Source organism: Accipiter gentilis, chromosome 7, assembly GCF_929443795.1.
Source record: "Accipiter gentilis chromosome 7, bAccGen1.1, whole genome shotgun sequence".
NCBI lineage: Eukaryota > Metazoa > Chordata > Aves > Accipitriformes > Accipitridae > Astur > Astur gentilis.
The window spans coordinates 10,365,461-10,391,918 of NC_064886.1; the positions used below are offsets into that span (position 1 = coordinate 10,365,461).

Below are 26,458 nucleotides of genomic sequence, written 5' to 3' on the forward strand. Positions count from 1 at the left end.
AACTTTGCCTCAGTTAAGTGTCAAGCACAGACAACAAACTCAATGGTTCACTGTGAAGGATCAAGGCTGCTTTATTGCAAAGACAGACGAGTGACAAGTGCTGAAACGAGAGCTGGTGGCAACACACAACTGGAAAACCATGTCCCTCCCACTGTGCCAGAGACAGAGTAACTTCCTAACAGGGGAAAATTGGACATTTTTCACTGGCAGGGGCTCCAGAGCCCCAAAGCTGGCTGAATTGTGACAGTCAAGGATAAGGAGTGGGGGGTTGAACCTTTGCAGGTCTGAGCATCCCATCCCAGCCGGCTCATGCTGCTGGGCTCAGAAAGTACAGAGTCCCATGGCCAGTACGGCACCTGGACACCACCAATCAACCATTCCCCTCACGGGTGCTGGCGTTGGCAGCTCCGCCTGCTCTCCCTGCCCTGGCACAGGCTGACTCAATGGAGATGCTTGTCCTGTGCTGGGCCTACACATGCACAACCAGCCATCCCCAAGCCCACTCGGACCTGCGGGGACACAGATTCAGCATTGTCTCAAGCTTGGGGACAGAGCGGAGAAAAGAAACGCCCTGGAGTTTGCCTGGAAGAAGCTAGGCAGCTCTCTGTGAGCAACTGAACATGCCAGGACTGGCTGTCAATTTGTGCCTGGCTTTCTGTGGCTGCTCGGGTATATGGCACAGCAGGAGACAGCCTGCCCTCTACCCCCCACCACTAAGAGGGGGTTAGCACATCACCCAGGCTTATGAAAAGCAACTCTGATCATCCACGAGATTTGCAAGGAGGGGAAGCACCACCTTCCCCAAAGATTTGTAGTTACTCGGGAGCCTATCCTCCCGCCTCCCTCTCCACGCACGTCTTGAGGTGGGCCAGGACGGAGCAAATCTTCCAAAAAAAAAAAAAAGGGAGGCCATCAACCGGGAGGTACCTTCACATCGCTGCAAGGCCCGCAGAGGAAAGCAGGGTCAAGATCAGGACCAGCACCCCAGACTGATTGACCTGGGGGATCTTGAACCCTTTCCCCATGTCCCATGCCTGCGGGAGAGAAGAGACACAGCAGGGTTAATTCAACAGGGCTGGGATGGTCCCTGATGGGGGATGTGCCGGATGCAGGCAGAAAGGCACCATCTTTCTGATATAAGCTAGCAAGACCACCCCAAAAAACAACCTTTGGACCACCAGGTACAGACTGGAGGGAGGCCTACAAGTGTCCATTGGTGCAGGGCAACAGGCAGGGGTCTCCCTGGGTGCAGGCACACGTGCACCGTGCCAGAGGAAGCTTATCACCCACCAGGCCCCCACACCTATCAGCAAAGCCACCGGTGAGCTCTCCCTAATGCCCAACAGCTGCAGCACGCCAGGTTCACTTCAAAAGCAGTAGCTGCTCTCCGCTTGCTTCTCTCCTCCTGACAGAAATAGGTTATAAAGCACAGCGCAAGCTGCAGATCTGAGGCAGCACCAACATCCCCATGGGCAGAGTCGAGCAGACGGGCATGAGCCTCAGCCCCTCTGTGTACGCCCCTGGGTATGGTGTGAGCTGTGGAGGCCAGGCTGAGCCCAGATGGCAGGGAGGGATGCTGGAATGGTACCCTGGAGGTGGGTGTCCTCGGTTCCCTGGTATCGCAGGTGGGTTTGCACCTCTCACCTGACTTTGGCCAAGCAAAAGTGGGATGGCCGAGGGCAGCCTGGGGAGCACAAGCCTCCTCCCAGCCTGCCACCAAGATCTAGGGCTCAAAGCAGAGAAGCATCTGGGGCAGAGGCACTAAACTGAAACTGCTCCCTGCTGACTCCCCTTCTGTCATTGATGGGCTTGCGCTGCCGAGCACAGCCAGGGGCCAGTGCTGCTGGTTTCCTTCTCAAGACAATTTAATTGGCATCCTAATATATACGTGCAGTCAGAGACTTCAGCACACATTCGACTCATGACTCTCTGAACAAGCAGCCAGTTATGACTGCTCCATTTGCCCAACAGCATCTCCATGAGCAAGCAGGGCTCAGCCAGCTGCAGGCCCCATGCCCCAAGACCTTGTTCAATGCTGAGTACTTGAAAAGCAGGTAATGAGCGCTCGCAGCACTGCCAGCCAGTGAGCATCTGCCGCAAGGACCCACAGAGGGGGCTCCTCTCACAGCACATGGCTGTTGCTCACCACAACAGCTCAGCCAGGTGCCTCCCAGCACTCTGACACGAGCACCTCGTTAATGGCTGCTCCGGGGTAGAGGATACAACATCCAACAGTGCTTGAGTCTCCGGTTTCCATGCTGGAAACACTGGGAGCCATCAGCATCCGCAGCACGAGCCCACATCTGCAGCATGGCTCCACACGTGATGCTCCCCCCACCCAGAGCAGAAGGATCGTGTCATGCTCTGGGCCAGCTGCCTTTGCAATTTGCTCCCGTAAAACCTAACCTATTTGGAGCTACAGAAAACACAAAATCAACCTCAAAAAGCAGCACGTCTTGTACTGTTCCCAGCAAGAAACTCTCAGCTCTCTGGCTCCTTCATCAAACACAGGAAGCTCAGCTGAACAGAGCTGCTTGTTCCTCACTTCAGCCCAGCGCAAACATCACAGGTTACTCTCTGCACTGGCAGCGCCGTCTCCAATCCTCTGCCACACATCTGGGCTCATTAAATATTATAAAGAATTGGAAGATCACAGCGCAACGGCTGCATGATGAGGGTGACATAACAAGCAATGGGTGGCACCTCTGCAGGGCTTACACCCACGGCTCTGCAGACAAATCTCCTGGCTGTAATACTGCTTCCGCCATGCCTCGTCCATCTCCTGCAGCCGAGCAGATGCGGTGGGATGCTTCAGTCAGCTGTGCCGCCCGGTGAAGTACCAGCGTAGCAATGCTCTTTGCAACTTAAATGTACCCCAAAATAGCACTGAGGTTCTGAAGCACTCGAGGTGACTAATTCCCATTTCCAAGGTCACCTTCCCAGACGCCGCACCTGGCTCTCCCACAGCCAGATGCTTCCCTTCCCTCACACCCTCGGCCCCTTGTGGAGGGCTACTCACAAGGTGTCGGACTCCATTCCAGGTGTGGTAGGAGAAGGGGAAAGCCAGAGCGAACTTAGCAGAGTAGATGAGAGCAGGCCCCAGGCTCAGCGACTTCACCATGGCCAGGTAGTGGGGAAACTGTTCTGGGAGCAGCAGGGCAGCCAGACTGAAGAGGGAGACTCCTGAGGAACACAAAGCCCACAGGTCAAGCCCACAGAAGCACTTCCAACCCCTCACTGCCCACAGAGCCCCAGGCCACCTCTAAGTCTCTGGTTTGGTGACCTGGCCTGAACCACCATCAGCTCATGGTGGCCTGCAGAAGAAGGAGGGAGAAGGGCTCTGCCCGTCTGGTGGCAGCACCAGCTGCACTGTGACAGTGTATCCTGGGGTGCTGAGGACTCAAACTGGGGCAGCAACACTCTGAATCTGGGTCCTGCACGGGGGGCTGCATTACTCATAAAACATCCAGAGACCAAACTGGTGTGACCTCATGCAGTTGCAGCCAAACTAACCCCAATTCAAGGATAAAGGAACAATGAAGTTCGGAAACATAAGGTGGCAGCTCTTCAGTGAAGTCCCCAGATTGACATCTTGGGACAGAAACCCCTCCGCTGCCAGCCACTGACACAGGCAGCGATCTAGCGAGGCTGCCTCGGCGGAGACCAGCAAAGGAACCAGCAGACAAAGAGGTAGCCTGACACATGTGGCTGCGCTAGCTGCAGGAGCCACGGCAGCTTCTCCTCCTCATTTCTAGGCCAAGAGGGTTCCTCCAGATGGTGCTGCCAGAAGAATGGGAACGACAACAGTCAGCCAAGTTGCGATTCAGCCTCCGCTCAATAGCGCCTGATTACATTGCAGCACGCTAACTCAAGCACCTCGGCTGAGGCCGGCACTGGCAACACAAGTCAACCAGCTGCTTCCTTACTCAGCCACTTGTCTCCTCAATGGCCTTTGTGTTCACCCTGCAAGAAGCGCAGGAAGTCAGAGGCTCCTGTAATTATAGGCCTTGACAGAGAGGAGTTGAACACTTCCCCCTCCTTCTCCTGGCTGCTGAGCTGTGGTCGGTAGAAGCGATATTCCTTCATGCTCGATCGGCCTAGGAAGGGGACGATTTCCCCTCCAGCAGAGGCTGATAGCTCGGAACAGAAAGGCAACAGTGAACCTGCCAGCTCGGCCTGTCTGACAGCAAGCTGGATGGGGACCACAGCAGGAGGACACATGGGTGCCCTTTTCTAGGAGCCCAACTCCCAAGCCCTCACGGGACCCAGGCTGGGAAGGGCAGGCTGCAGCCCTCGCTGCTCCCTCTCACTCTGCCGAGTAAAGAACACAAGTCCTCAGTCCTGCACATCTTTTCTGAGTCCCTTCACTCTCTGCCCTTCTGCAAACACCAACTCAGCTCCGCCCCCCCCAACAAGGAGGTACCAGAGAAGCACCTTCCTGCTGCCATGAGAGGGCATTAATGGAAATAAAACAGCCTTTCACAGTTAGATGTCCTTAGTCAAACCATGCAAGTCAAATTGCTGGACAGAGTTTATTGTTTTCAATGCTGGTGCCGCCTTCTCCCCCACTAGGATCTCTGGGAAAGCAGCAGCCACTCCCAGGAAGCTGAAAAACTCCACCTGTCCTAAGGAAAATCCACTACGCTCTGCCTGACTGACAGTCTTTCCCTCGCAGTGTCTCCTGTAAGGATAAACCAGAAAAAAATAGCCACAGAAGAAAAGGGCTGAGACCTAGAGCAGCTGATCAGCCTTTTCCAGGCTGGGGGAGGCCCAGAAGAAAGCAGCCAGGCCAAGCCAAGTGCTGCAAAGGCTTTGAAGGCTTTTACGTATGGGGGAGCATCGTTGCCTTTGCAGGACTGGAGCCACTCACAGCACAAGAGGACCTGGGGACAGAGAAATGGGGATAGGGAGATATTCAGGGGACAGAGAAAGGCAGAGGACAAAGCGCAGGTTTCCCAGGAGAAAACCCACTGCTAAAGCTGGGGACAGAGAGAAGAAAACATCTGCCTGGAGTCACGTCTCTGAATCAGTCACAGGGGTCTTCCCTCCTGCAGCCCCCGCCCTCCGTCGCCACAAGCACGTGGGAGATGCACGCACCTAAGCTCAGCGCAACGCCGGTGCCCCGGTGTGTGATGGACATCGCCATGGGCAGGGACCATCTGCAAAACAACCAACCTCGTCAGCAAAACAGGGCACAACACCAGGGAGGCCTCCAAGGCCGCAGGACAAAGCACAGCCCGTCTATTCCTAGACAGCTCCGTGTTGCTGGGTGGATATTTCTGCACTCAGAGTTATTCAAGGAATCCAGCCAGAGCAAAAGGGGAGAGACACGGGAATTTGCAGAGGCAGCTTGGGAATGGCAAATGCCACTGGCACGAGTTTGGGAAGGGGAAGGGCGTCTGCTGAGAAAGCTTAAAGGGAGATGAAACAGGAGACGACTGTAAGGTTCCTGCAGTTTAGGAAGAAAAGGGCAGCATTTGGGCATCCAGGCTCATGGATAAACAAGAGAACCTGGAAAACTGACTGAGGTGGCCCCAGAGAAGCAACCACCTCTCTGAGGAGGGAACACGAGACCCCCGAGTTGGCCTCCTGCCTCCACCCCCAAGGACTGCCAACTCTGCAACGGGACACGCCATTCTGTCCAACCACCCTCCATGGAGGCGGCTGCCTTTCAACAAAATGCTGCCCTGTCTGAGCACCCTGAGGCGCAGCTCTGGGGGGACTGTACCCCTCTGCAACACCCCGTATGAAAACAGTGAGTGTCATCACTCTGTGGGGGAGACTGCGATTCCCCCACACAGCTCAGACGGTTCACAGCACAATGTAGAGGGTAACCCCATCCTCTGCCTGAAGTGACAATGGGAACACGCACAGCCCTCCCACCTAAGGGTGCCTCCAGGGACGGGGCTGTTGTGTGCCAGAGCCCAGAGGTGCCCCAGTGTGAAGCTGAGGAGGCCAAGAGGCTCTTACTTGTAAATGGTGATGTGAGGGGACAAGGGACGATTGGACTTGGTGTTCTTCTCCCAGAAGCGAGCCATCTCCTCCTTGGCTGTCGTTCCCATCGGGACAACACTGCAAAAGAAGAGGGAGACAGGAGGTGCAGGGAGATGGCCAGCATTTTACCCCTGCCCGCTCCACCAGGCTTTGCTGCAGCAGCTTTCCATCTCACAGGATGTGAGCTCCTGGCTGACCTTGACTACAGCAGCACAAAGAATGGCTCCAGCTATGCACGGACCTGGGTGAGGAGAGGATCGCTACCAGCTCTCCCGAGTGAATAATAACATGCAGGATGGGAAACTGCCGCGCTGGAATCCACTCAGCCAGCAGAGCTGAGCCACCCCCCCCAGCACCACCCAAATCAGGGTATAGGATATCAGATAACACATTATATAATACTGATAACATGCAACCTGCTCTTTACTGCCACGGTAATTGCACACTGTACCAAATAAAGAGCTTGTAATTTAATGTTCCTGAGATTACACAGCAATTACACTTACAGCCCAATTTAGCAGAAAATAACTATTTCTCCCTAAGCCTGACAGCATGAAGCACCGGAACAAGAGGGCTTCTGCAGCTCCCATCCCTCTTCAAGTGCAAAGCTGTCGTGCAGAGCGGTACAGAGGGGCGACAGGGGTACCGTCACCCCCACTAGAGACCCAGGCCCACCTCAGCAGCCAGCCAGGCTCTCCATTCCTGGCCACAAGCCCCAGCCCCTCTGCAAATAGGCTGTGCCTTCGCGGTGGCATGAGGTGGTAAGTGGCCAGCCAAAACATAGCGTTAATCGACCAGAATTACTAAGTGGATGGAGCACACACATGCCCCAAAGCCTTAGATGGGATCCCTCCAGGAAGAACTTAATCTCGTTACTCTCAATAAAACCTCGGACTCACTGTCGCACAGAAAGGCTGGGGCCAAGCCGAGCCAGCAGGCACTGCCGACCGACACATCTGCAAGAGAGAAGACAGAAAGGCTTTGTGAGTGCCAAATAAATGCCTGAAAATGCCAGCAAGATGGGGCCAGGGAGGGGATTCGTCACTTCAGCGGTTCATATCTTAAAATAAATCTTAACACAAGAAGTTCTGGGCTGTTCCTCAACAAATCTGTCTCCTACACTGAGCTTTTAACTAGAGTCTCTAGACTCTGCCCGGGGGTTCATTCTTTACGACACCCTGCAATTAGTCTACTCAGCTGTAATACCTTGTTTGTAAGACAGACATAAACAGCACTCTAAGCTCACAGCTACACTGAGGCAGTCCATTTTTCACTTTCACTATGGCAATTATCAGGGCGGGTGGCACACGTCCCCAGAAAGGCCCATCTGCCAAGCTCCGCAGAAAGGGCTGATTCAGGCCACAGCTCTCCGTGTGTCCGAGATGAAGACATCACCTTGCCCTCCTCCAAACACTTGTTTTCATTACAGCATTTCACCGTCGCCACTCATTAAGCTCCGAGCACCCATGAGATGGGAGGTCACTGCCACAGCCCAGAGCACACAGCATTTCAGCCATGCCGAGGCCCAGGGCAGGAGGTAAAAAGGGATTTTGTGGTGCCTGAAAGAGTGGGAGCCACTCTCTGCAGAGCAATTGTAGTAACTGCAACTCTGACATTCAAGGGCATCTCTCCAGGAACGGGGAGGAACAGGCCCCCAGCCCAGTGCAGCTCGAGCGTTTGCAGATGTGGGCTGGAATCTGCGGCTCCTCTCCAGGACAAAGTGTAACAGGCAGCGCTGCCTTTCCTGATAACACAACAAGAACAAGGTGTGTAATAACGTTTGGCACGCTCATCTCCAGCACAGCGACAAACACTAATTAATCTTCTCAAACACACAGGCATCTGTACCAGCATCTCCTGCTGTTTCATTAACAGCCATAGATAAACGAAGCTCTGCTGCTCTTCAGTTGTCCTACAGCTGGTCTCAAGGATATGGTAGGAAAAACATCTGGAGGTCAGCTCTTCACCAGGTGTAAATGCAAAACAAAAGTCATTATTATTAACCACTCCGAGTTCCTGTGTAAATGATCTTTAGGATGTTTCCTTTCAAAATCCTCCCTTGTGTTCAAAGGCTGGACTTGAAACACAGCAGGTTTTTAGGAAGGCATCCCACCTGGATGCATAAACTTTCGGCAATGCAGAATCCACCCCATGCTGCAGTACAACATTTCTGATCGAAAACCCTTCTTTGAACCATCTCTAGTTTATCAACACCCTCCCTGAAGTGCAGCCTGACAGCTGGACCGAGAGCTTCACGAGGACATAGCAATGGCTGAGCCCAGCCAAACCTCCACCAAGCCTGCCATAGCATCCGAGAGCAGCCAACAACAGATCCCCAGAGAAAAGTCTCAGGAAACGCACGGGAGCACCCCCCACCATGTGCAGCTCACGTACTTCCTGAGCCAGTGGGTTTCAGTCCGTAACAAAGGGCCTTTTCCACCATGAAATCACATTGTCACCTCCCAACCCCCCACCCAACTTTCAGCACGAATTCTCACAGCTTAACCAGATGCAGAGAACCAGCTCCCTGCTTGTCCCGGCCCCTGCAGACCAGCGCCGGCTGCCACCTCCCACTTCTTGGGCAGGAGAGAGGAGGTGAACAATAAATCTCTACACACAGACCATTAATGATTTACACCCCTCGCTCATGCCCCCTCAGTCCTCTTTTCCAGATTAAAAGGCCCAACCTACTTCATCTCTCCCTGTGCAGAAGCCAGTCAACACCTCTTCTGGGGGCCAGGGTGGTGGAAGAGGGAGGGCTGGTTCCAAATCACACACAATATTCAAAACAAGAATAAAATCCACAACGCATTTGCATTTTTTCAAAGCTAAACTCCCTATCCTCTTGGCTCAGGTTTAATATTTTTTGTTAAGACGCAAACCATTACATCTTGCTTCAGTATTACTACCGCAAAACACAGCCCTCCAGCTAAGCAATCAAGGTCACTCTGTACCAAGGACCTGTCCTCTTCATTATTTATCATTTTCTAAATTGTTGCACCTTCTCCAGCTCTCCATCCATTAAATTGCACTTTCTTCCAGATCACGGACAAACATGTTTTTTTAAAAAGAATAAGCCCTAAAAGAGGATCCTCTGAACCCCTGCCGAGAGCTTCCCACAGCACCCCAGCCAAATCCCGCCCTGCCCCACACCTGAGGACAGTGCAAAGACTCAGGGGACTCCCAGATAGTGTTAATTATTTGGGACTCGCGTGGGGCTGGAGAAGGACAAGTGTAAAGCGGCAGCTCAAATGAGATGTCTATAAACACCTGGCAGTGGAACAGCACAGGCTGCGCACGCCCCACCACACAGCTCCATTAGCTCAGGAGGAGAATTTTGGGAGTCATGGGGGACAGCTCTGGAGCAGCATCAGCTCAGTGTCAGGTCGACAGACATCCTGCAAGACAGGTCTATAAAAATCACTCAGATTTCACCATGGAGGAGGCAAATGAGAAACGATTATATATGCTTTTTCATCTGACAAGCAGAAGCAGACATGAGATGAAGTTATTAGGCGCAGGCTTCAAACCAGAGCGAGCAACTCCTCTCTTGTTTTTCAAGCAGCAGCTGCTGGGTGCCCGCCCCAGCAGGTATCAGAGCCCCCCACCTCTCCCGCTGCTGGCAGATCCTGCCTTTAAACAAAGCCGCACACGCAACAAAGAGCTTTCCACAAAAGCATGACGGCTCCGACTGCCGTTAGAACAGAATAAATTAAGAGAATGAAATCCCAAACACTGTCTCCAGGCTGATATCAAAGAGAAGAATAGAGGAGACTGTCAGAAACGGGGCCTGGGAGGGGGATGGTCACAGCCTCAAGGAGACACAAAACTTTTCACTGTGGGTGGCAGATGGGAAGAGGTACCTTCAGGCCAAGCATATACAACACCCCTCCCCATGGCTGCTCAGCACCACAGGCATGGCGGGACATGCTCCCACGCAGGACCGCTGAGCTCCCATGAAGCTACCAGCACCCTGCTGGGGGGCCCTGCGAGGTGGGGGACAGCCCCCCAGCACAGGCTGTGTGGCAAAATGGACGTTTGTCCACCCAGAGCCCCAAGAGCAAGGAACAGGGAGCAGCTGCGGGCAGGGAGTGGAAAAGAGCACAAATACCATTCTCCACAGCCCCACCGAGCAACCCGGCCTCGGCTCCGCCCCCGCAGCCCAAGGGGGTCCTGGCTCCTGGCCCGACTCCGCACTCCGCCGTTCGCAGCCCGGGGCTCGCCACGACGGGGGCAGCGCACGGTTCAGCCGCCCGAGGGGGGATGCCTCACGGGCTCCCTGCAGCCGCCGGAGCGGGCGCGGGGGAGTGGCGAGGGCAGGGACACGGGCCCCGTCCTCCGCCTCAACCGCACCAAGGGACGGGTCACAAAGCGTCGGAGCTTCCCGAGCCCCTGGGAGCCGCAGCGAAACGGCCGTGCCCGAGGGCGCAGGGACCGAGACCGGGCCCAGGGGCTGTCGTGGCTGGGGCGGCGCGGCCCGTCCGCACACCGGGGACCGTTACCCACCGCCGGGCTCGGGGCAGGAACCTGTCCCGGGACGGGGCACCCCGCGGTCCGGCCCGGCCCAGCCCAGCCGGGGCTCCGTGCGCGGCTCCGGGGCTCCGTGCGCGGCTCCGGGGAGCCCCGGGCCCCGCGACGCCCCTCCCCCCTCCGCCGGGCTGGCCCCGCGGCACCGACGGGACGGGACGGAACGGGACAACCGGCCGGCCCGTCCGTCCATGGCGCCGCGCAGCCGCTCCCGGGGCCGCGGGTCCCGCCACGGCGCCCGGCCCGGCCCTCCCGGGAATCACCTCAACGCCAGCGCCGCCATCTTGAAGCGCCCCGCACGCCGGAAGCGGCCGTGACGCACTTCCGCCCCCACCGCCCGGGGCTGCCCGTTCCTCCGGGTGCTGCGCGATACCCCCGGGCTGCCCGTCACCCCTGGGGCTCTGCCCGCTAACCCCCGCCTCGTTACCCCTAGAGCTGCCTGTTGCCACCAGAGCTGCCCCTTCCCCCCTTAGGCTGCCTGTTAACACCCACCGGGGCTGCCCGTTAACCTGCGCCGGGGGTTCCCGTTACCCCGCAGAGCTGTCTGTCACCCCCCGCCCCCTTACCCCCAGAGTTGCCGGTTACCTCCCAGGGCTACGCAATACCCCCGGGGCTGCCCGTTACCCCCTCTTGTTAGCCCCAGAGCTGCCTGTTAACCCCCCCAGGACTGCCCGTTACTCCCCCGTGTGTGTCCCCCGAGCTACTGGGGAGCAGGACAGGGGCTCCCCAGTTTCCCGGCCCACCAGGACCCTCCTGCCCACAGCTGCAGCCTATGGAGGACGTTGAGGCAGGAAAATCTCGCAGCTCCCGGGCGAGTGCCATCCCTGTCCCCATCCCCGTTGCCTGCACTCGCCCAGCCGCCAGCTCTCTGGGGAACTCGAAAACCTTCTGAGGCAAACCCCACTTTGGAGTTTTTCACCCCAAAACACCACTTGCTCCTCAGCCTATGGCAAAGCAGCTGGAAAGCCCTTGTGCAAATTTCTGGCCTGGGCTCTGCACAGGGTGGTGGGACTTTGGTGGCTCCCTACTTTGCACCCCACCAGTATGGATGTGCCCTTGTCCATCACCACCCTCTCAAAGCTGTGTTTTCACCCCAAAATGAAGCTGGAGCAGAGGCTGCTGGGAGCACACTTGGCCGGAGCTGGCAGTGCCAGCCACGGAGCCCCACGCCGTGGGGCAGGAGCAGGGACCTCACCGGAGGGTGCCGGCAGCCAGCCAGTGGCTGCAAGACAGGAGGGGACACACCGGTGGGCCTGTGATGTGGTTGGCGTGAGACCCCAAGCCCCGCCAGATGGGTCCGTCCCTGGGACTAACCGGGGACCGCGGCCATGCGCTGGTGCCCTCCGGCTCCGGCCACATTCCTGCTGAGCCGCCTCCGCTGCGGGCGGGAATGCGGCTGGACAAAGGGTGCTGTGTGCTCAGCGCCCCCCCCTGCTGCATGCTTCCCCCTCCTCACCCATTGCCAAACTAAATGCCCCCTTTCAGCCCCGGGCACCCAGCACCCCCTGGCCCCCACCGCCCCAGCTGCCTGGCGCCCATTGGCCCAAGGCCGGGGCGCTGCCGGCATCATACGGCGCTGCTTGCTCTTAAACCTCGGCCCCCGTCCCGCCGGCACCCTTCGGCACGCCACCGGGCCTCGCGCACTGCTAGCCCTCCATGCGGCTCGGAGCCAGCCGGTGACAGGCAGCCACCATGTCACAGGGTGCTGGGGGCAGCAGCAGCCTCCTCCTCCTCGCCGGGCTCCTCTCGGCGCTGGGTAAGCTGGGGATGGGGATGGAGAACTGGGGCTGCTGGTCCCAAAATCCTGATCCCAGAGGCTGGGGGGTATTGGGGGGCTCCAGACCCCTGGGAGATGGCCGTGGGGCTGGTGGCCACCCACACATCTGCTTTTGGGACCATCACCGGTAGTGGCAATGCTTGGGGACTGTATCGGCTGCCATGCTCCGGTCCCCATCACAGGGCTGCAAGGGGAGTCCCAGCACCAGCCACCTCCCTGGGGACAGGCAAGGGGTGCTGGATGCCAGACCCAGCCCTGTTGGCATCCCCGGGTGTCAGCCAGTGCCAGGACATGGTCCCGTTTGAGCCAGCCATGGGGACGCCAGGGCGGAGGCTCCCTGCAAAGTCACCCGTGGTGGCACAAAGAGCTGCTGTCCCTCACCAGCCCTTCTGCTTTCTCCGAGGCCAACAAAAGCCCTATGGCGGCAGCACGGGGCTGGGCACAGGGCCAGCGCGGGGGCGCAGACCAGCCAGCAGCCCCGGTGATGCATACCATCCCTGTGCTGGGGTCCCCTGTGGGGCTGACGGGTTTGTGCCCCCTGGCAGGGCCATCCCCGACATCGTCCATCCACGTGTACACGCAGCGGGAGGTGTATGGCACTGTCGGCTCCCACGTCACCCTCTCCTGCAGCTTCTGGTCCAGCGAGTGGATCTCCGAGGACATCTCCATCACCTGGCACTTCCAAGCTGAGGGGTCTCGCGACAGCACCTCTGTAAGCACCTGCTCCGCTTTGGGGCTGGGGGTGGTCCTGCTGTGCTCGGAGCCACCGTGACCCCAATGTCCATGTGTCTGTCCCCATCGCTAGATATTCCACTATGCCAAGGGACAGCCCTACATCGATGACGTGGGCAGCTTCAAGGAACGGATGGAGTGGGTGGGCAACCCCCACCGCAAGGACGGCTCCATCGTCATCCACAATCTGGACTACACCGACAATGGCACCTTCACCTGCGATGTCAAGAACCCCCCTGACATCGTGGGCAAGTCCTCCCAGGTCACACTCTACGTCTTTGAGAAAGGTATGGCACCGGCAGTCCCCTCCCCACCTCGGTTTCCCTGCTCCAGCTGGGGTGGCTGATGGGGCACTGGTGTCCCCACAGTGCCCACTCGCTATGGCGTCGTGCTGGGCTCCATCATCGGCGGGGCTCTGCTGCTGGTGGCTGTGGTGGTGGCCCTCGTCTATCTCATCCGCTACTGCTGGCTGCGGCGGCAGGCAGCCCTGCAGCGACGGCTAAGGTGAGCGCCACTGCCCAACTGGGGCAAAACCACCCCAAAATGGGGCTGCCAGCAGGACTGGGGGGGGGGGGGGTTGGCCTTTCTGAGCCACCTTTTTGCCTTTCCAACCCAATTTCAGTGCCATGGAGAAGGGGAAGCTGCAGCGATCGGCCAAGGATGCATCCAAGCGCAGCCGGCAGGTGAGCACCGAGGGGTTGTGTGGGCAAAATGGCCCAGCTGGGGTGGGGGTGATTCCCTCTCCTACCTTTTGGTCTGGGAGGAGAGGCTGCAGGGCAAAGTCCCCAGAGCAGGGGGGTACCATGGTGCTGACACTGCCCTGTCCCCGCAGGCACCCGTGCTCTACGCCATGCTGGACCACAGCCGCAGCACCAAGGCAGTGAGCGAGAAGAAAGCCAAGGGAGCCCCGGGAGATTCCCGCAAGGATAAGAAATAGCGGTTAGCGGGCAGGGAAGGTACCGTGGGGGCAGGCGCCGGGGCCCCCCAGCCCCCCAAAGTCGTCATGACCATCGAGATGGAGCTGCGGGGGGAGGCCGCAGAGGCCACCCACCCCCCGGCCACCGTCCGCTCCCCCAGCAAGGGCAGCCTCAAGAGTGCCCTGATGAACATCATCAAGCCGAACTCGGGGACCTGACACCTAGCCGCTGGCGGAGGGGGGGTGCCAGGACGCGGCCCCCCTGACTCCGGGAAGCGGCCGCCCCGTGGCATGGGACCCGGCGAGGAGTGGGGTGTGGTCCTCGCCCCTGGTCCCTCAGCCTCGGGGATGCTCCGGCATCCCCCCACCCTGTCCTGAAGCCCCTTGGTTGGTACCTTCCTCTGCGCAACCGCTGCCCTGCCCAGCCCCGGGCACTGATGTAATTTTTCTATTTGAAGACGCAACCACTGAATTTTGGGTCTGTCCCCCCCAGGCTGTCTCGGTCCCCCCCTCCCCAGGGACCTGCGGGGTCCCTGCGGGACCGTGCCGCCCTCATCCCTCCCCGTCACCCCCCCCCCCCCTCAAACCAGTCTCTGGGAGGGTTTTTCTGGCCCCATTGTTGCTCCTTTTCTGTCCGTTTTCTCGTCTCTCCCTGCAACTGAGCTCAAATGACGTTGCGGGGTGGCCCCCGCCCCATCCCCTCCGTCCTGCTCCCATCCCCCATTAAACCTCCCGCCCTGTAACCCCCAGCCCCCCTGCATTGGCCGGAGCCTCATGGAGGAGGAGAGGCTGCGGCCAGGCTGGAGGAGCTGCCAGTGCCCATCACCCCAGAGCCAGGCGCCGCTCCCCAACATGTTTTTCTATGCCCTGTCCATGTCCCCCCATCCCCACGGCGCCATTAATAAAACTCACATCTCCAGGAGCCCGGTGTCTGCCCCAGCTCGTCATCATTCCCCGCTCGAAGTGGGGGTGTTTGGGGGAGGGGGGGGGGGGCAGAGGGTGGCTGAGCACTTGTAAACTCATTGCATGGAGGCCCACCAGCTCCCACAGGGAGAGGGGCATCCCTGCCACTGTGCCGGTTTCCCCAGGGGTGAGGTCATGTCTTGAGGGCACCATCATGGCACCCTAGGGACCCCCCTCAGGTGGTGGGGGCTGTCCCTGAGGCCACCCATTATGGCTGCACCCCACCCTAGAGCCACCTTCTGCCTCATCCCCATCAGCTGCTAATTAAAGCTCACTCTAATTAACACAAGAGGCCAAGTTTCAGGTCCTGCCCTGGGTGCACAGCCCCGGGCACGGCCATGGGGTGGACAGGGATCTCCCTCCGTGGCCATTGCTCTCCCAGCGGTGACTGTCACCGTCCTGGCAGTGGGGCTCAGGGAGGGACTACGGCCCCGGCATGGGGTGGGTAGTTGGGGCGCTGGGCTGACTCTGCGCTGAAGCGGAGCAGGAGCACTCCCACACCCGGTCTTGGTGCCAGCCCACAGCCCCATCCTGCCACTGCACCATCCAACTCTGCATGGGAGCAGACCAGGAGCGCTTGCTCCCACACCAACACAGCAGAGGCTGGGAGGGAGGGGGCCCTGCACTGCCCCCACAGCTCTGTCACTAGGGCTATAATTATCTTTTCCCTAATAAGTCTGCACAGCAAGTGGGGGCCGAGCCCGACCCCAGTGCCCCTGGGGTGTCCCTTGGGCCCTGCCTTTCCCTTGGCTACCGACACTGTTTTTCTTTCCAGGGAGCTATTTCTGCAAACGCGCTGTGGCTCCGCACCGGGTCCCAGTGTCCGCGGTCACCCCACAGCATTGGGCACCGCAGAGACCAGCCCTGCAGCCGACTCGCATCCGAGCATGCAGAAATCCCCATGCAAATCCCCCAAATAGCTTTATTTCAACCACCCCAAAGCACTTTTTTCTCATCACCAGCAGGTACCTCCTGCAGCTGCTCTTGGCAGTGCCGTGACAGGAGTTGGGGCTGGGAACCGCTGCCGAAACCAGCCCTGAGTAAAACTTCAATGCCTGGAGGGACACGGCACTACAAGACCTTCATCCCCCAAGGAAGAGGAGCAAGTGGCAGCATCTTTCATCGCTGCTGCAAAGAGCGGTGTGATGGGAAACGAGGCCATGGCTCCAGGGGCTGAGACCCAGCAGATGATAAATTAAGCGGAATTTCATGGGAAAAACCTCAAATCAGAGGGTGACAGGAGATCCCAGGGTGATGAAGCCATCCCCAAAGCACCAGCTGAGGAGCCCCACCCCAACGGGGGAACACTCCACTCACATCCCAGGACCACCCCTGCCCACACCCCCCCCCCAGCAGGGACAGCCCCAGGGATCTGCAGGGCTGCTTTTAACAGGGGTCTCCACCCGCTCCCCTGGAGAAGGGGGACCTGGGGGCCCTGCCCAGTGGGTGACTATCCCCACACTCCCTCCCACATACCACACGCCAGACTGGCTCCTCTTCCTGGTGTTTTATTCTTTACACATGCTAAAAGCCCCCCCAGGGGAGGGGACGGTGACAATGACAAGAGCATGGGGAGGGGGGCAGTGCGAGGATGGGGAGCACTCCATGCCAGGGGAGCCCTGTTTTCCCGTGGTGGGCTGCAGCCTGCAACGAGACCTGTCCTCCCCACAGTGTCCCACCTCCTGGGAAGGGACAGGGGCTTCCCTTGCTCAGGGGATACCAGTACCCCCGTTTCCCCAGCAGCCAGCATCATTGCCACAGACAGGGAAATGGAGGCTGGCCCAGGGAAAAGGGCATTTCCATGCCACCCCCTCACACAAGGGCCACCTCCACTCCAGGGAACATAGAACTCAGCAATGTCCCCCTCACATTGGCCCCCCAGCTTCACCCAGGGTCCTGTCTCGGGGGTGGGCAAGGGATAGGGAAGGGCCAAGCCCCCCCCAACCCCACTCACAGAGGATGGGGCAGCCCCAGCATGGCAGAGGTCAGGATGGGACTGTGCCCATGTGCGAGAGCAGGGTGCCCGCCACCAGCCAGGGGTCCTGGGACCCCAGAACCGCTCAGGGCCCCGACTCCTTCTTCCGCTTCTGGAAGCGGCGGAATTTGTCCTGGATGGCAAGCGCAGCTTTCTCCGTCTCAGGTGCACTCAGGTCGATGTCGATCTCTTCCTCCTCCACCTTCTTGGGGTCACCGGCTTTGGCTGAGGGGGGCGACAGGACAGGGGCTGCCCTTGTTACAGCCTGGCACCCCCAGACTCACCCCAGCGCTCAGTGAGCACCCTGAGCCCTCCCTGCCACCAGCAGCAGGGTACACCCAGGGGGTCATCCCCCCCCCAGGGGAAGGACAGAGCAGGTCCCCAAATCTATCCAGGTGTCACCTCCCCCCGCCCCCGCCATGATGGGGACACAGATCCTGGAAGCTCTGGGGACAGGAGCCAGCCAGCAGGGTCCCAGGCAGCAGGGCAGAGCAGGAGTCCCAGGAGGGCATGGGACAGAGGTGACACCAGTGATGGGGCACCCCACAGGATGCACCCCACCGGTACCGGGGGTCCTCACCTTCCTCCTGCCCGTCGGGGGCCTCTGCCGCAGAGGGGGACTCATGGGGGCTGCGCTGCAGAAAGAAAAGGGGTGCCCGGGGGTGACACGGGGCCCCCAGCAACAAACCCGCATCGGGAAGGGGGGGGACAGGCTCCGCTTTGTTGGGGACCCCCCGCAGCCACCGGGGTCTCTCGCGCGTCCAGCAAACACCCCCCCCCCCCAGCCTCGCCATTCCCTTGACTGATTCTCTCCCGGCCCGTTGCTAAAAATAAACGGAAAAAGAAAAACCCCGTTGCTGTGTGCAACCCGGCACCGGGCCCTCACCTCGCTCATGTCCGTCCCGCTGCCGCCGCCGCTGCCGGTGTGCGGCGCCCCGCGCTCCGCCACCCCTTTTATAGGGGCGCGGCTGAGTGACGGCAGCGGGCAGCCAATGGGGCACGGGGGCGGGGCCAGGTGGGGACCTGCCCCCCCGCATGTCTCACCACCGCCACCCCCCCCCGAGCCTCGACGCCCCGTGGAGCCGGAACCGGGGGGTCTGACGGGGGCCGTGGCCGTGGTCACCCCCCGAGCTGCCGTGGTCCTGGAGCACCCCAAGGTGGGGGGGTGACACCCCCAGGGGGGACAGAGACTGCCCGAGGGTCCTGGGAGGGGGGCACCGCTGGCACCTCCCCATGGAGGCTGGTGACAGGGACCTTCCTCCGGGGTCACCGATGGCAGAACAGCCACTGCCGTGGTCCCCATCCCTTCAGGGCTCTGTTGCCCCAAATGCCTCCTCCAGCACCCACGTGTGTTCCCCTGCCTGCCTGGCCCCATGTCTGCCTGTCCCCTGCCTGTCCCCTCTGTGCCTGCCTGTCCCCTTGCCTGTCCCCCCCATGTCTGCCTGTCCCCCATGTCTGCCTGTTCCTGCCTGTCCCCTCTGTGCCTGCCTGTCACCCATGCCTGCCTTTTCCCCCACACCTGCCCATCTCCTGCCTGTCCCCCATGCCTGCCATGCCTGTACCTGCCTGTCCCTGCTTGTCCCTTCCGTGCTGCCTCTTCCTCCCCTGGCCCCGTGCTGCCTGTCCCCGCCTGCCGCTCGCTGCGTCGCTCAAGTTCAAGGTTCAAACTCCACAGGGCTCCTGCTGGGAGACGGCGGGGACAAGCGGGGGCTCGGCAGCCCCTCGCTGCGTGGTGGCGAGCACTGGGCACCAGCCGCACCGGTGGGTGCTGGATCCCAGGTACCAGCACCAACGGGCACCAGCCACCTTCAGGGGCACCACACGGGTGGTTCGGTGGGAGGTCGCGGTGGCAGGTGGGTGCACGAGCGTCGTGCGCCGTGGGGGGCACTGTGGCTTCAAGGGGATGGGGTGCAGGAGCCAGTGTTGGGTGTGTGCCAGGTGTTGCTCAAGTGGGAGCTGTGGTGTGTGTACGCACACACGCACACCCTGCCACCCACCCTGTCCTGCAGGCTCTGTCCTCGCTGTGGTCCCCCCGGTCTGGGTGCTGTCACCCGCGTCCCCAGCCATGTCCGAGCCGAGCCCCTCGGATATGGAGAGCAGCCCCTGCCTGCTGCCGGGGCCCTGGGGCTCCCGGGGGGACGATGTGGAGCCCGGGGAGGAGAAGGTCTGCGCTGTCTGTGGGGACCATGCCACCGGCTACCACTTCCACGTCATGACCTGTGAGGGCTGCAAGGGCTTCTTCAGGTGGGGGCTGCCATCGCGGGGGGACCCATGGCTGCTCTGTGGCACTGGATGGGACCCAGGGGACAGGGTGGGATGGGACAGAGTGGGGTGAAATGGGATGGGACGGAAGAGGGGGACAAGACAGGATGGGGCAGGACAGGATGGACTGAAATGGGACACAATGGGATGGGATGGGACAAGATGTGATTAAATGGGACAGGATGGGGTGGGACAGGGCAGAATAGGTCAAACAGGATGGGCCAAAACATAGCAGGGTGGGATGGAACAAGATGGTCCCATGGACAGGGACTGGGTAGGACAAGACAGGACAGCCACTCGGGCCACCTTACTTCTCTGGAGCACAGCAGTGACAGGGTCCTGGGGGCTGGAAGTGCCCCCCACCCTGGGAGACCCTGTCCCCCAGCCCCTGCTGCCTCTCTGCCCCCCTCGGGGGGACATGGTGACAGTCCCCATGGCCTCATGGCAGGGCCCGGTGCCTGTGTCCCCCCAGGCGCTCCATCAACAAGGGCGTCCGCTTCACCTGCCCCTTCACCCAGAGCTGCCCCATCACCAAGGCCAAGCGTCGGCAGTGCCAGGCTTGCCGCCTCCAGAAGTGCCTCGATGTGGGCATGCGGAAGGACAGTGAGCACAGTGGCACAGGGACAGCGGGGAGGACACGCGGGGAGAGGGAATGGGGTGATACAGGGGAGGCCTGAGGGGAACAGGGGGACGTGAAGCAGAGGGGAGAGGGAGGACCTGAGTGGGACGACTTGGGGGAAGGGGGATGTGGGGGACCTGGAGGGGACACGGGGAGACGTGGGACAGAGAGGAGCAGCCTGGGTGAGGTCGTAGGGAAGGACACGGGGGCAGAGGGGATGGGGCAGCCCAGGGGCAAGGGGACAGCAAGGGACGGTGGCATAAAGGTGACAGCAGGGGGGGTGTGGGAGAGAGGGGACAAGTGGGACCCCCTTGGGGTGAGGGGACCACAGGGCAGTGGTGCCTCTGAGCACCCGGGGGGCCATGGGGGGCCTGCACCACCAGCAACCCGGTCCCCGGGCCGGGGGTGACGGTGGTGGCGGGGCGGCAGTGATCATGTCGGAGGAAGCGCTGAGGCAGCGGCGGGCACTGCGGGGGCAGCGGCGGCTGGCACGGGAGCAGCCAGGGGGGCTGACAGCGGAGCAGCAGGAGCTCATCGGCGTCCTCATCGCGGCCCACCAGCGCACATTTGACTCCAGCTTCTCCCAGTTCACGCACTACTGGGTAAGTGGGGCCCCCGGGACCCGACTGTCCCCACGGGTGCCCCAGCACGGTGCTAACGCCCCAACTGCTGCTGCTGCAGCCCGCCGTACGCCTCTATGTTCCCACCCCACGGCCGCAGAGCCCACCGCAGCCGGCCATCCCTGCCACATGGACACCATCCCTGCAGCTGGACTGCCTGGATGAGGACGTACTGCCCGATGTCTTCTCCATGCTGCCCCACTTTGCTGACCTCAGCACCTTCATGATCCAGCAGGTCATCAACTTCGCCAAGGAGATCCCAGCTTTCAGGTCTGTGGGGAGGCACTTGCAGGAGACCCCTGCAGCTGCCCCGGCCCTGATGCCTCCCCTCGCCCACCCCCCCCGCTCTGGCAGGAGTTTGCCCATCGACGACCAGATCTCACTGCTGAAAGGGGCCACGCTGGAGATCTGCCAGATCCAGTTCAACACAGTCTTCAACACAGAGACCAATGCCTGGGAGTGTGGACAGCACTGCTACACTATCCAGGACGGAGCCCTGGGTGAGGGGGGGGGGAATGGTGGCACCTGGAAGCAGGGGACAGCCATGTCCCCATCCTGGCTCGCCCATTACCACCACGCTCCCCCCAGCTGGTTTCCAGCAGATCTACCTGGAGCCACTGCTCAAGTTCCACATCAGCCTGAAGAAGCTGCAGCTGCACGAAGCTGAGTACGTCCTGCTCCAGGCCATGCTGCTCTTCTCGCCAGGTAGGGACCATGGGGACCGGCAGCAGGGCATCCCCTCGGCCCTGCTGATGGCCGCCTGTCCACCCTGCACCCCCAGACCACGCCAGCATCACCCAGCGGGACTTCATCGACCAGTTCCAGGAGAAGGTGGCCCTGACGCTCAAGAGCTACATTGACCACCGGCACCCCATGCCGGAGGGCAGGTATGTGCCGGGGGGTTGGCACAACTGCGGTCTTCTCTGCCATGGCGACAGCAATGGGATCCGAGCCGGGTGTCCTGTTCCCTCCCCCAACCAGGTTTCTCTACGCAAAGCTGCTGCTGCTCTTGACAGAGCTGCAGACGCTGAAGGTGGAGAACACACGGCAGATCCTCCACATCCAGGACCTGTCCTCTATGACACCACTGCTCTCTGAAATCATCAGCTAGAGCCCAAGCTGGCGGTGTCCACACCATCCCCTGGCCCCCGGCTGAGTACCGGGGCTCACCAGCTACCAGTGCACTTTACACGGCAGAGTAAAGCTCCTTTATTTTTCCAGGCTCCGTGCGTACGTGCACACAGGCACTGCCAGCACCTCCAGCCCCCACCGCGGCCTGGAGCCACCCCCTGCGCCACCAGAGGGAAACTGAGGCAGAGCAGGGGTGGGAGCAGAGGGAAGCGCGGTGCTGGGGCAAGGAGGGCGGCGCGGGCAAACACCAGCGCTGACGGAGGCCCCCAGCCCCAAGCAACAGCTGCTTCTCAGCCCAAAGATGCTAACAGCTGCCACGCGCTGTCACACAGTGTCCCCCAGCCATGAGGGACCATGTCCCCCCTCCGCAGGCTCCCCTGGCACCACGGCATGAGAGCGGGGCCCAGCCAGCGCCCCCGCGACATGGCACGGCGGCTCCCTGAGCAGGACGGTGGCACGTGCCGCCTGCCTCTGCGGCCCCTCAGCCCACGATGACACTGAAGCCGCAGTGGAAACGGTTCTTCCAGTGGTTGAGGAAGGCGCCCAGAGCGAGGGTGACAGGCAGGGGGGGCAGCTTCTTCTCCAGCACCCCCCCAACACTCCAGTTACTGTCCAGGAGCCCTGCGGAGGGAACAGGGTGAGCGCGCAGCCAGTGCTGTGGCTGCCAGGTGCCAGCATGGCTCCTTGCTCACCTCTGAAGACCATGTTGGCTTGTGGCAGGTTAAGCTGGTAGCCGAAGGCGAAGGTAGTGTCCTGCAGCCGCGTGTTGGCCTCCAGCTCCACCCCGACCTGCACCTGGGGGGCAGAAAACGTGAGGCCCTGGCGGGGGGACAGGGACACACAGGTGACGGGGACACACAGGAGACGCTCACCTGCTCGTTGGCTCGGTGGTAGTAGCTGGCATGGGCACCACCATACCCCACGTTCAGCGTTGCCACCCACTTCAGAGCTGGAAAAGAAGAAGCAAAGCGGAGGGCAAGGGGAGCCGGGGCATCCCCCCAGGGCCAGCACAGCGGGTGGGACCCCCAGGGCCATGCCCGCAGCCCTCTCAAGCATGGGGCACCCGCGTACCCGTGTATTTGCCCGCCAGCGTGAGGATGGCTCCCTCCTCCCCCGGCCGCCGGTGGTAAACCATCTCCCCGCCCAGGACCAGGCGGGAAGTGACGCTCTGGAGGAAGTGGGCCACCAGGATCACTGCAGGGACAGCACGGCCCTCAGCGCTCGGCCCCCCCGGGCCCGGCAGCTGGGGGAGGGTACACCCCGCTCACCGGACTCGCCAAGGAGGTCGGGGTTGCCCAGTGTGACGGTGGCGGTGCAGTCATCCCCCCGGTACTCGCTGTCGAACTGCCACGTCACGAACTTGGCCTGGTGTGTCTGCAAGGGGACGGGCACCATGGCAGGTCCTGCCACCGTCCCCGCCACCACCTGGGGGTGACGAAAATGCCCCGGCATCGCCCTGCCCGACCCCGGGGTCCTCTCCCGCCCGGTCCCACCTGGAAGACAGCTTTGGTGCGGATGCGCTCGGCCACGAGGTGCAGCACTTGGGCGTTGAGGCTGCCACTGTTGTCCATGTCCCCGACCAGCATGGGAAAGGCCTAGGGACAGACCGGGGGGGGTCAGCTGGGGGGACAGGGACAACCCCATCCCCTGGCTTGAGCCACAGGCTGGGACCCCCTCGCCCCCCAGGTAACCCCCACCCATCCTAGTGCCATTTCAGAGCCTTTCGGCCACCCCAGGGCCACCCACTGTCCCAAGGCCACCCACTGTCCCAGGGTGCAGGGTCTCACCTCGGTGGGGCCGAGCTGCCGGTCCCCCACGAAGGTGGCGTTGAAGTGGTAGCTGGAGGGGCCGAGGGTGCTCATGTGGACCGTGTGCGTCACCTGCAGGGACGACGCCTCAGCGGGGGACAGGGGGACAGCCCGGGGGTGGCAGCACCCGCCCCCCTGCAACACGGTGTTCTCCCCCACCGCGGGTCCCTGCGTGTCTCCCTGACCTGGAAGTGGCTGCTCAGGGTCTTGGTGACGATCAGCTTCACCCCCTCCATCTGCTGCGGGAAAACCTCTGGGGGAGAGCAGGGACTGAGCGGGGCCTCCGCTGCCGCCGCCCCACCCCCCCGGCCAGACTGCCGGTGCCACCCCTCCTCTCCCACAGCCACCCTCCCGCTGCCCACCCCGGTGTCCCTCCGGTACCAGCCCGTCCCCCGGCGCCGCCAGGACCCCCCCATTGCTGCCGGGGCCACCCGGGGGCCCGGCCCCGGTGTCCTCTCGGCCCCCGTACCTCCCCCGCCCGGCCCGGCCCCACCTTTGCACTGCCGGTGCAGCTCATCGAAGCTGCCGGGGCTCCCGAGCGGCTCCCCCCGGCGCAGGGCCCGGGGCGCCGCGGGGCCCAGCACGTTGCCCATGGCCCGGCCCGGCCCGGCCCTACGGCCGCCCGCCCCCCCCGTCCCCGCCGGGCGCCGCCATCGCGGGTGCGGGCACCGGAAGCGGCTTCGCCAGGTCCGCACCCGCCCGAGGCCGCCGCCGCCATGGCGGGCGCGGGCAGCGCTCGCCGCCCATTGGCCGAGTCGGCGGGGCGGGGCCGCGGCGGACAGTGCTCCCCGGCCCCCCGGCCCCGCACGGCGCCGTTCCGGGGCTGCCGCGTTCCGCCCCCGCCGCGCTCGGCCGGGGCCGCCCCGCGCACGCCGCCCCACCCCGCCGTGTGTGTCCACGCGTGTCCCGTGTGCCACCCGTCTCCTCCCTCGCCCCGCCCCCCATCCCGTTTCCCCCGTCGTGTCCCGTGTCCCATATCCCCCATGTCCCCTCCCCGCATCCCTGGACCCTCCTGGCTGTGTCCCAATTCCCCGCCACCCTGTGCCCCCCACGTCCCCTCCCTGGGTCCCCCCCTCCGTCCTGTCTTTCCCCCCCTCTCCCTGCCCCGTGCCCCTGGACCTTCCCCATGTCCCCCGGTCCCCGTCCCCTGCCCCTGCTGCCGTCACCAGCAGCTTTCCTGGAAAGGGCTGGCACGAGCAGGGACTCAGGAGGGGAAGGGGCCCCAGTGGCCCCACTAGTGACCCAGGGGACAAAGAGTTTTTGTCCTCAGTGCTGCCCAGGTGCCCTTTGGCCCTGTGTCCCCAAACAGCACCGGAGCTGGCCCTGGGCCTGGCCCTGAGGTAGGGTGTCCCCAGGGTCCCCCCTGATGGGTGCCTCCTCCGGAACCCCACGGGGACGGCCCCTGCCTGCCGCAGGCTGAGTCACACCGTCACGTTGGCAGCCGAGGGTCAGCGATAAGGCGGGCAATGACCTTTGCCCTGCAGGCGCCAGGGCCGGCCGGGCTGTGCAGCCCCACAGGGTACCCCTGCCAAGCCAGGACCCTGGGGTGGGGCGGCCGCTGAAACCCACGGGGCTGGGGCAGAGGGCCTAGTGGGTGCTGGAGTGGGGGTATGGGGGGGGGGGGGGAGCCCTGGGGCTGCTCTGGGGGCCCCTCTATGCTGCAGGGTTACAGCATGTTGCGGTGCTGCGACACGCCACAGGGCCGCACGTGCCACAGGGCTCCCACATGCCACAGGGCCACCACATGCCACAGGGCCACTGCATGCCATAGGACCACCAGCCAAGCCCCCGCCGTGGCAGCCCCGGCTCCCAAGGGCCCCCATAGCCCCAGTCCCTGGGCCATTGTCACCCACTGCCTGCGTCCTGCCTAGGGCTGTGGGGCATTGGGGACATAGGGACAGGACCCCTGGGTGCGGGGCCACCCCCAGCTAGGACAAGGAGGGGCCGTCCCCCGCAGCGACCCTTACCCCCACCGTGTTTACCCAGGCTGTGGCAGGGGCCAGCACGGCCTCCCTGGCCCGGGGCGGGAGCTGGCCCAGGGGATATAAGCAGCCCCCAAGGGGTCACCCACAGCCCCACACCCCCAGAGTCCTGCCCAGGTGAGCAGCAGCCGGCACCCAGCGCCCAGGCAGGACGGGGCTGTGGGGCAGGGACGGGGCAGGATGGGGATGGAGGTGCGGTGGGGTGGGATGGGACAGAACCAGATTGGTGCTAGTGGAGCCATGGGGTCGGGATGGGATGGGGTGGGAGTGGGATGGCAGGGCTGGGGTGCAGGAGGGGAACCGAGGTTCGTGGGGTGGGATGGGGAACAATGGGGATGCTGGGGCAGCAATGGGGCAGGGATTTGGGGGTGGGAAGGTGCCGTGGGGTAGGAGGGGACAGCAGAGCTGTGGGGCGGGCTGGCCACCGCTGACTCGGTCCTGCAGGCCCCCAGCCTCGCCAAGATGAAGGTGCTGGTGGCCGCCCTGCTGCTGCTCTGTGCCTGCCGCCTCCAGGCCGCCCTGGTGAGGCGCGAGGTCCCGGCCGAGGAGGCCGCCCCTCCAGCCGAGGATGACTTCTTCACCCGCCACTTCCAGTCCTTCTCCAACTTCATGACCAAGGACCTGGCCCAGAAGCTGCAGGTGGAGGAGCTGCGCAGCCAGGCCGAGTACAGGGGGAACAGGGGGGATGGGCAGGGGTGGGGGTGGGGGGTCTGCCCCTCGGCTGCCCCCTCATCGGCTGCCTCTCCCCCAGGGCCTACCTGGACCGAGCCAACAAGCAGCTGACACCGCTGGCCCAGGAGCTGCGGAGCAACGTCCTCGGCCTCTTCTCCTCCCTGCTGGAGCTGGGCAAGGGCGAGGGGCAGCCCTGAGCCCTGCTGTGGCAGCCCCCACCCCCCCTCGTAACAATAAAGCCCTGGAGCTGCTGCTGTGTCCCTGGTGCTGTGGGACCGTGGGGGGGAGGGGGGGACGAGGCGGGGGGACACGACACCCTCCGGGGAGGGAGGACGCATGAGCACGGCTGAGACCCGACAAACTCATTTCTGCCAGCACTAAAGATGGAAGCACCGGGGCGGCGTCGCGCCCTCCCCGTGCCCCTAGTAAAGATGGCGGCGCCGCCCCCCGCTACACCCCCACCCCCGCCGTCGCGTCACG

At 62.2% G+C, this 26,458-nt stretch overlaps 6 protein-coding genes across 7 annotated transcripts; 3 read left to right on the forward strand and 3 right to left on the reverse strand.

The window, feature by feature from the left end:
* Positions 1 to 46: 46 nt before the first annotated feature.
* SDHC (succinate dehydrogenase complex subunit C) lies at positions 47 to 10,867 on the reverse strand. Its single transcript, XM_049804479.1, has 6 exons — positions 10,785 to 10,867; positions 6,894 to 6,950; positions 5,971 to 6,072; positions 5,098 to 5,159; positions 3,020 to 3,183; positions 47 to 1,034 (listed from the first exon to the last, which is right to left on the reverse strand). Exons 1-6 carry the CDS (start codon positions 10,802 to 10,804, stop codon positions 930 to 932), a joined length of 510 nt encoding a protein of 169 aa, XP_049660436.1. The 5' UTR covers positions 10,805 to 10,867; the 3' UTR covers positions 47 to 929.
* A 1,167-nt stretch (positions 10,868 to 12,034) lies between these two features.
* On the forward strand, positions 12,035 to 14,868 carry MPZ (myelin protein zero). The gene is given in 6 exon segments (XM_049806684.1): positions 12,035 to 12,277; positions 12,844 to 13,010; positions 13,104 to 13,317; positions 13,399 to 13,534; positions 13,653 to 13,713; positions 13,863 to 14,868. Coding segments are annotated over 6 exon segments (945 nt in total). The 5' UTR covers positions 12,035 to 12,213; the 3' UTR covers positions 14,166 to 14,868.
* A 1,533-nt stretch (positions 14,869 to 16,401) lies between these two features.
* On the reverse strand, positions 16,402 to 17,807 carry PCP4L1 (Purkinje cell protein 4 like 1). Its single transcript, XM_049805673.1, has 3 exons — positions 17,771 to 17,807; positions 17,465 to 17,519; positions 16,402 to 17,109 (listed from the first exon to the last, which is right to left on the reverse strand). Exons 1-3 carry the CDS (start codon positions 17,777 to 17,779, stop codon positions 16,970 to 16,972), a joined length of 204 nt encoding a protein of 67 aa, XP_049661630.1. The 5' UTR covers positions 17,780 to 17,807; the 3' UTR covers positions 16,402 to 16,969.
* On the forward strand, positions 17,778 to 21,607 carry NR1I3 (nuclear receptor subfamily 1 group I member 3). The gene is made up of 10 exons (XM_049806698.1): positions 17,778 to 18,041; positions 18,539 to 18,737; positions 18,894 to 19,128; positions 19,619 to 19,749; positions 20,195 to 20,367; positions 20,447 to 20,655; positions 20,740 to 20,885; positions 20,974 to 21,090; positions 21,167 to 21,272; positions 21,367 to 21,607. The coding sequence occupies exons 1-10, from the start codon at positions 17,778 to 17,780 to the stop codon at positions 21,494 to 21,496; spliced, it is 1,710 nt and encodes a 569-aa protein (XP_049662655.1). The 3' UTR covers positions 21,497 to 21,607.
* TOMM40L (translocase of outer mitochondrial membrane 40 like) lies at positions 21,579 to 24,021 on the reverse strand. Of its 2 annotated transcripts, XM_049806355.1 has the most exons (9): positions 23,818 to 24,021; positions 23,510 to 23,577; positions 23,304 to 23,396; positions 23,010 to 23,111; positions 22,785 to 22,890; positions 22,588 to 22,710; positions 22,389 to 22,465; positions 22,209 to 22,311; positions 21,579 to 22,137 (listed from the first exon to the last, which is right to left on the reverse strand). In XM_049806355.1, exons 1-9 carry the CDS (start codon positions 23,915 to 23,917, stop codon positions 21,998 to 22,000), a joined length of 912 nt encoding a protein of 303 aa, XP_049662312.1. In that variant the 5' UTR covers positions 23,918 to 24,021; the 3' UTR covers positions 21,579 to 21,997. The 2 variants fall into 2 exon arrangements, with proteins under 2 accessions (XP_049662312.1, XP_049662311.1); XM_049806354.1 differs by lacking the exon at positions 23,818 to 24,021 and having other exon boundaries at positions 23,510 to 23,791.
* A 1,362-nt stretch (positions 24,022 to 25,383) lies between these two features.
* LOC126040825 (apolipoprotein A-II-like) lies at positions 25,384 to 26,229 on the forward strand. The gene is made up of 3 exons (XM_049805776.1): positions 25,384 to 25,423; positions 25,751 to 25,971; positions 26,058 to 26,229. Exons 2-3 carry the CDS (start codon positions 25,769 to 25,771, stop codon positions 26,173 to 26,175), a joined length of 321 nt encoding a protein of 106 aa, XP_049661733.1. The 5' UTR covers positions 25,384 to 25,423; positions 25,751 to 25,768; the 3' UTR covers positions 26,176 to 26,229.
* The last annotated feature ends 229 nt before the right edge of the window (positions 26,230 to 26,458 follow it).

Coding starts and splice junctions, on each gene's coding strand:
- SDHC (XM_049804479.1), bottom strand. CDS start 10,804: ATGGCGGCGCTGGCGTTGAG. Junction 6,951..10,784: donor ATGGCGGCGCTGGCGTTGAG/GTGATTCCCGGG, acceptor TCTCTCTTGCAG/ATGTGTCGGTCGGCAGTGCC. Junction 1,035..3,019: donor GGAATGGAGTCCGACACCTT/GTGAGTAGCCCT, acceptor TCTCTCCCGCAG/GCATGGGACATGGGGAAAGG.
- NR1I3 (XM_049806698.1), top strand. CDS start 17,778: ATGTCCGTCCCGCTGCCGCCGCCGCTGCCGGTGTGCGGCGCCCCGCGC. Junction 18,738..18,893: donor GTGGGAGGTCGCGGTGGCAG/GTGGGTGCACGA, acceptor CCTGTCCTGCAG/GCTCTGTCCTCGCTGTGGTC. Junction 19,129..19,618: donor GGCTGCAAGGGCTTCTTCAG/GTGGGGGCTGCC, acceptor GTGTCCCCCCAG/GCGCTCCATCAACAAGGGCG.
- PCP4L1 (XM_049805673.1), bottom strand. Junction 17,110..17,464: donor CCCCGACGGGCAGGAGGAAG/GTGAGGACCCCC, acceptor CGCCCCCCTCAG/CCAAAGCCGGTGACCCCAAG.
- TOMM40L (XM_049806354.1), bottom strand. CDS start 23,740: ATGGGGGGGTCCTGGCGGCGCCGGGGGACGGGCTGGTACCGGAGGGAC. Junction 23,112..23,303: donor GGCAGCTCGGCCCCACCGAG/GTGAGACCCTGC, acceptor GTCTGTCCCTAG/GCCTTTCCCATGCTGGTCGG. Junction 22,466..22,587: donor GCTGGCGGGCAAATACACGG/GTACGCGGGTGC, acceptor CTTCTTTTCCAG/CTCTGAAGTGGGTGGCAACG.
- LOC126040825 (XM_049805776.1), top strand. CDS start 25,769: ATGAAGGTGCTGGTGGCCGCCCTGCTGCTGCTCTGTGCCTGCCGCCTC. Junction 25,972..26,057: donor GAGCTGCGCAGCCAGGCCGA/GTACAGGGGGAA, acceptor CCTCTCCCCCAG/GGCCTACCTGGACCGAGCCA.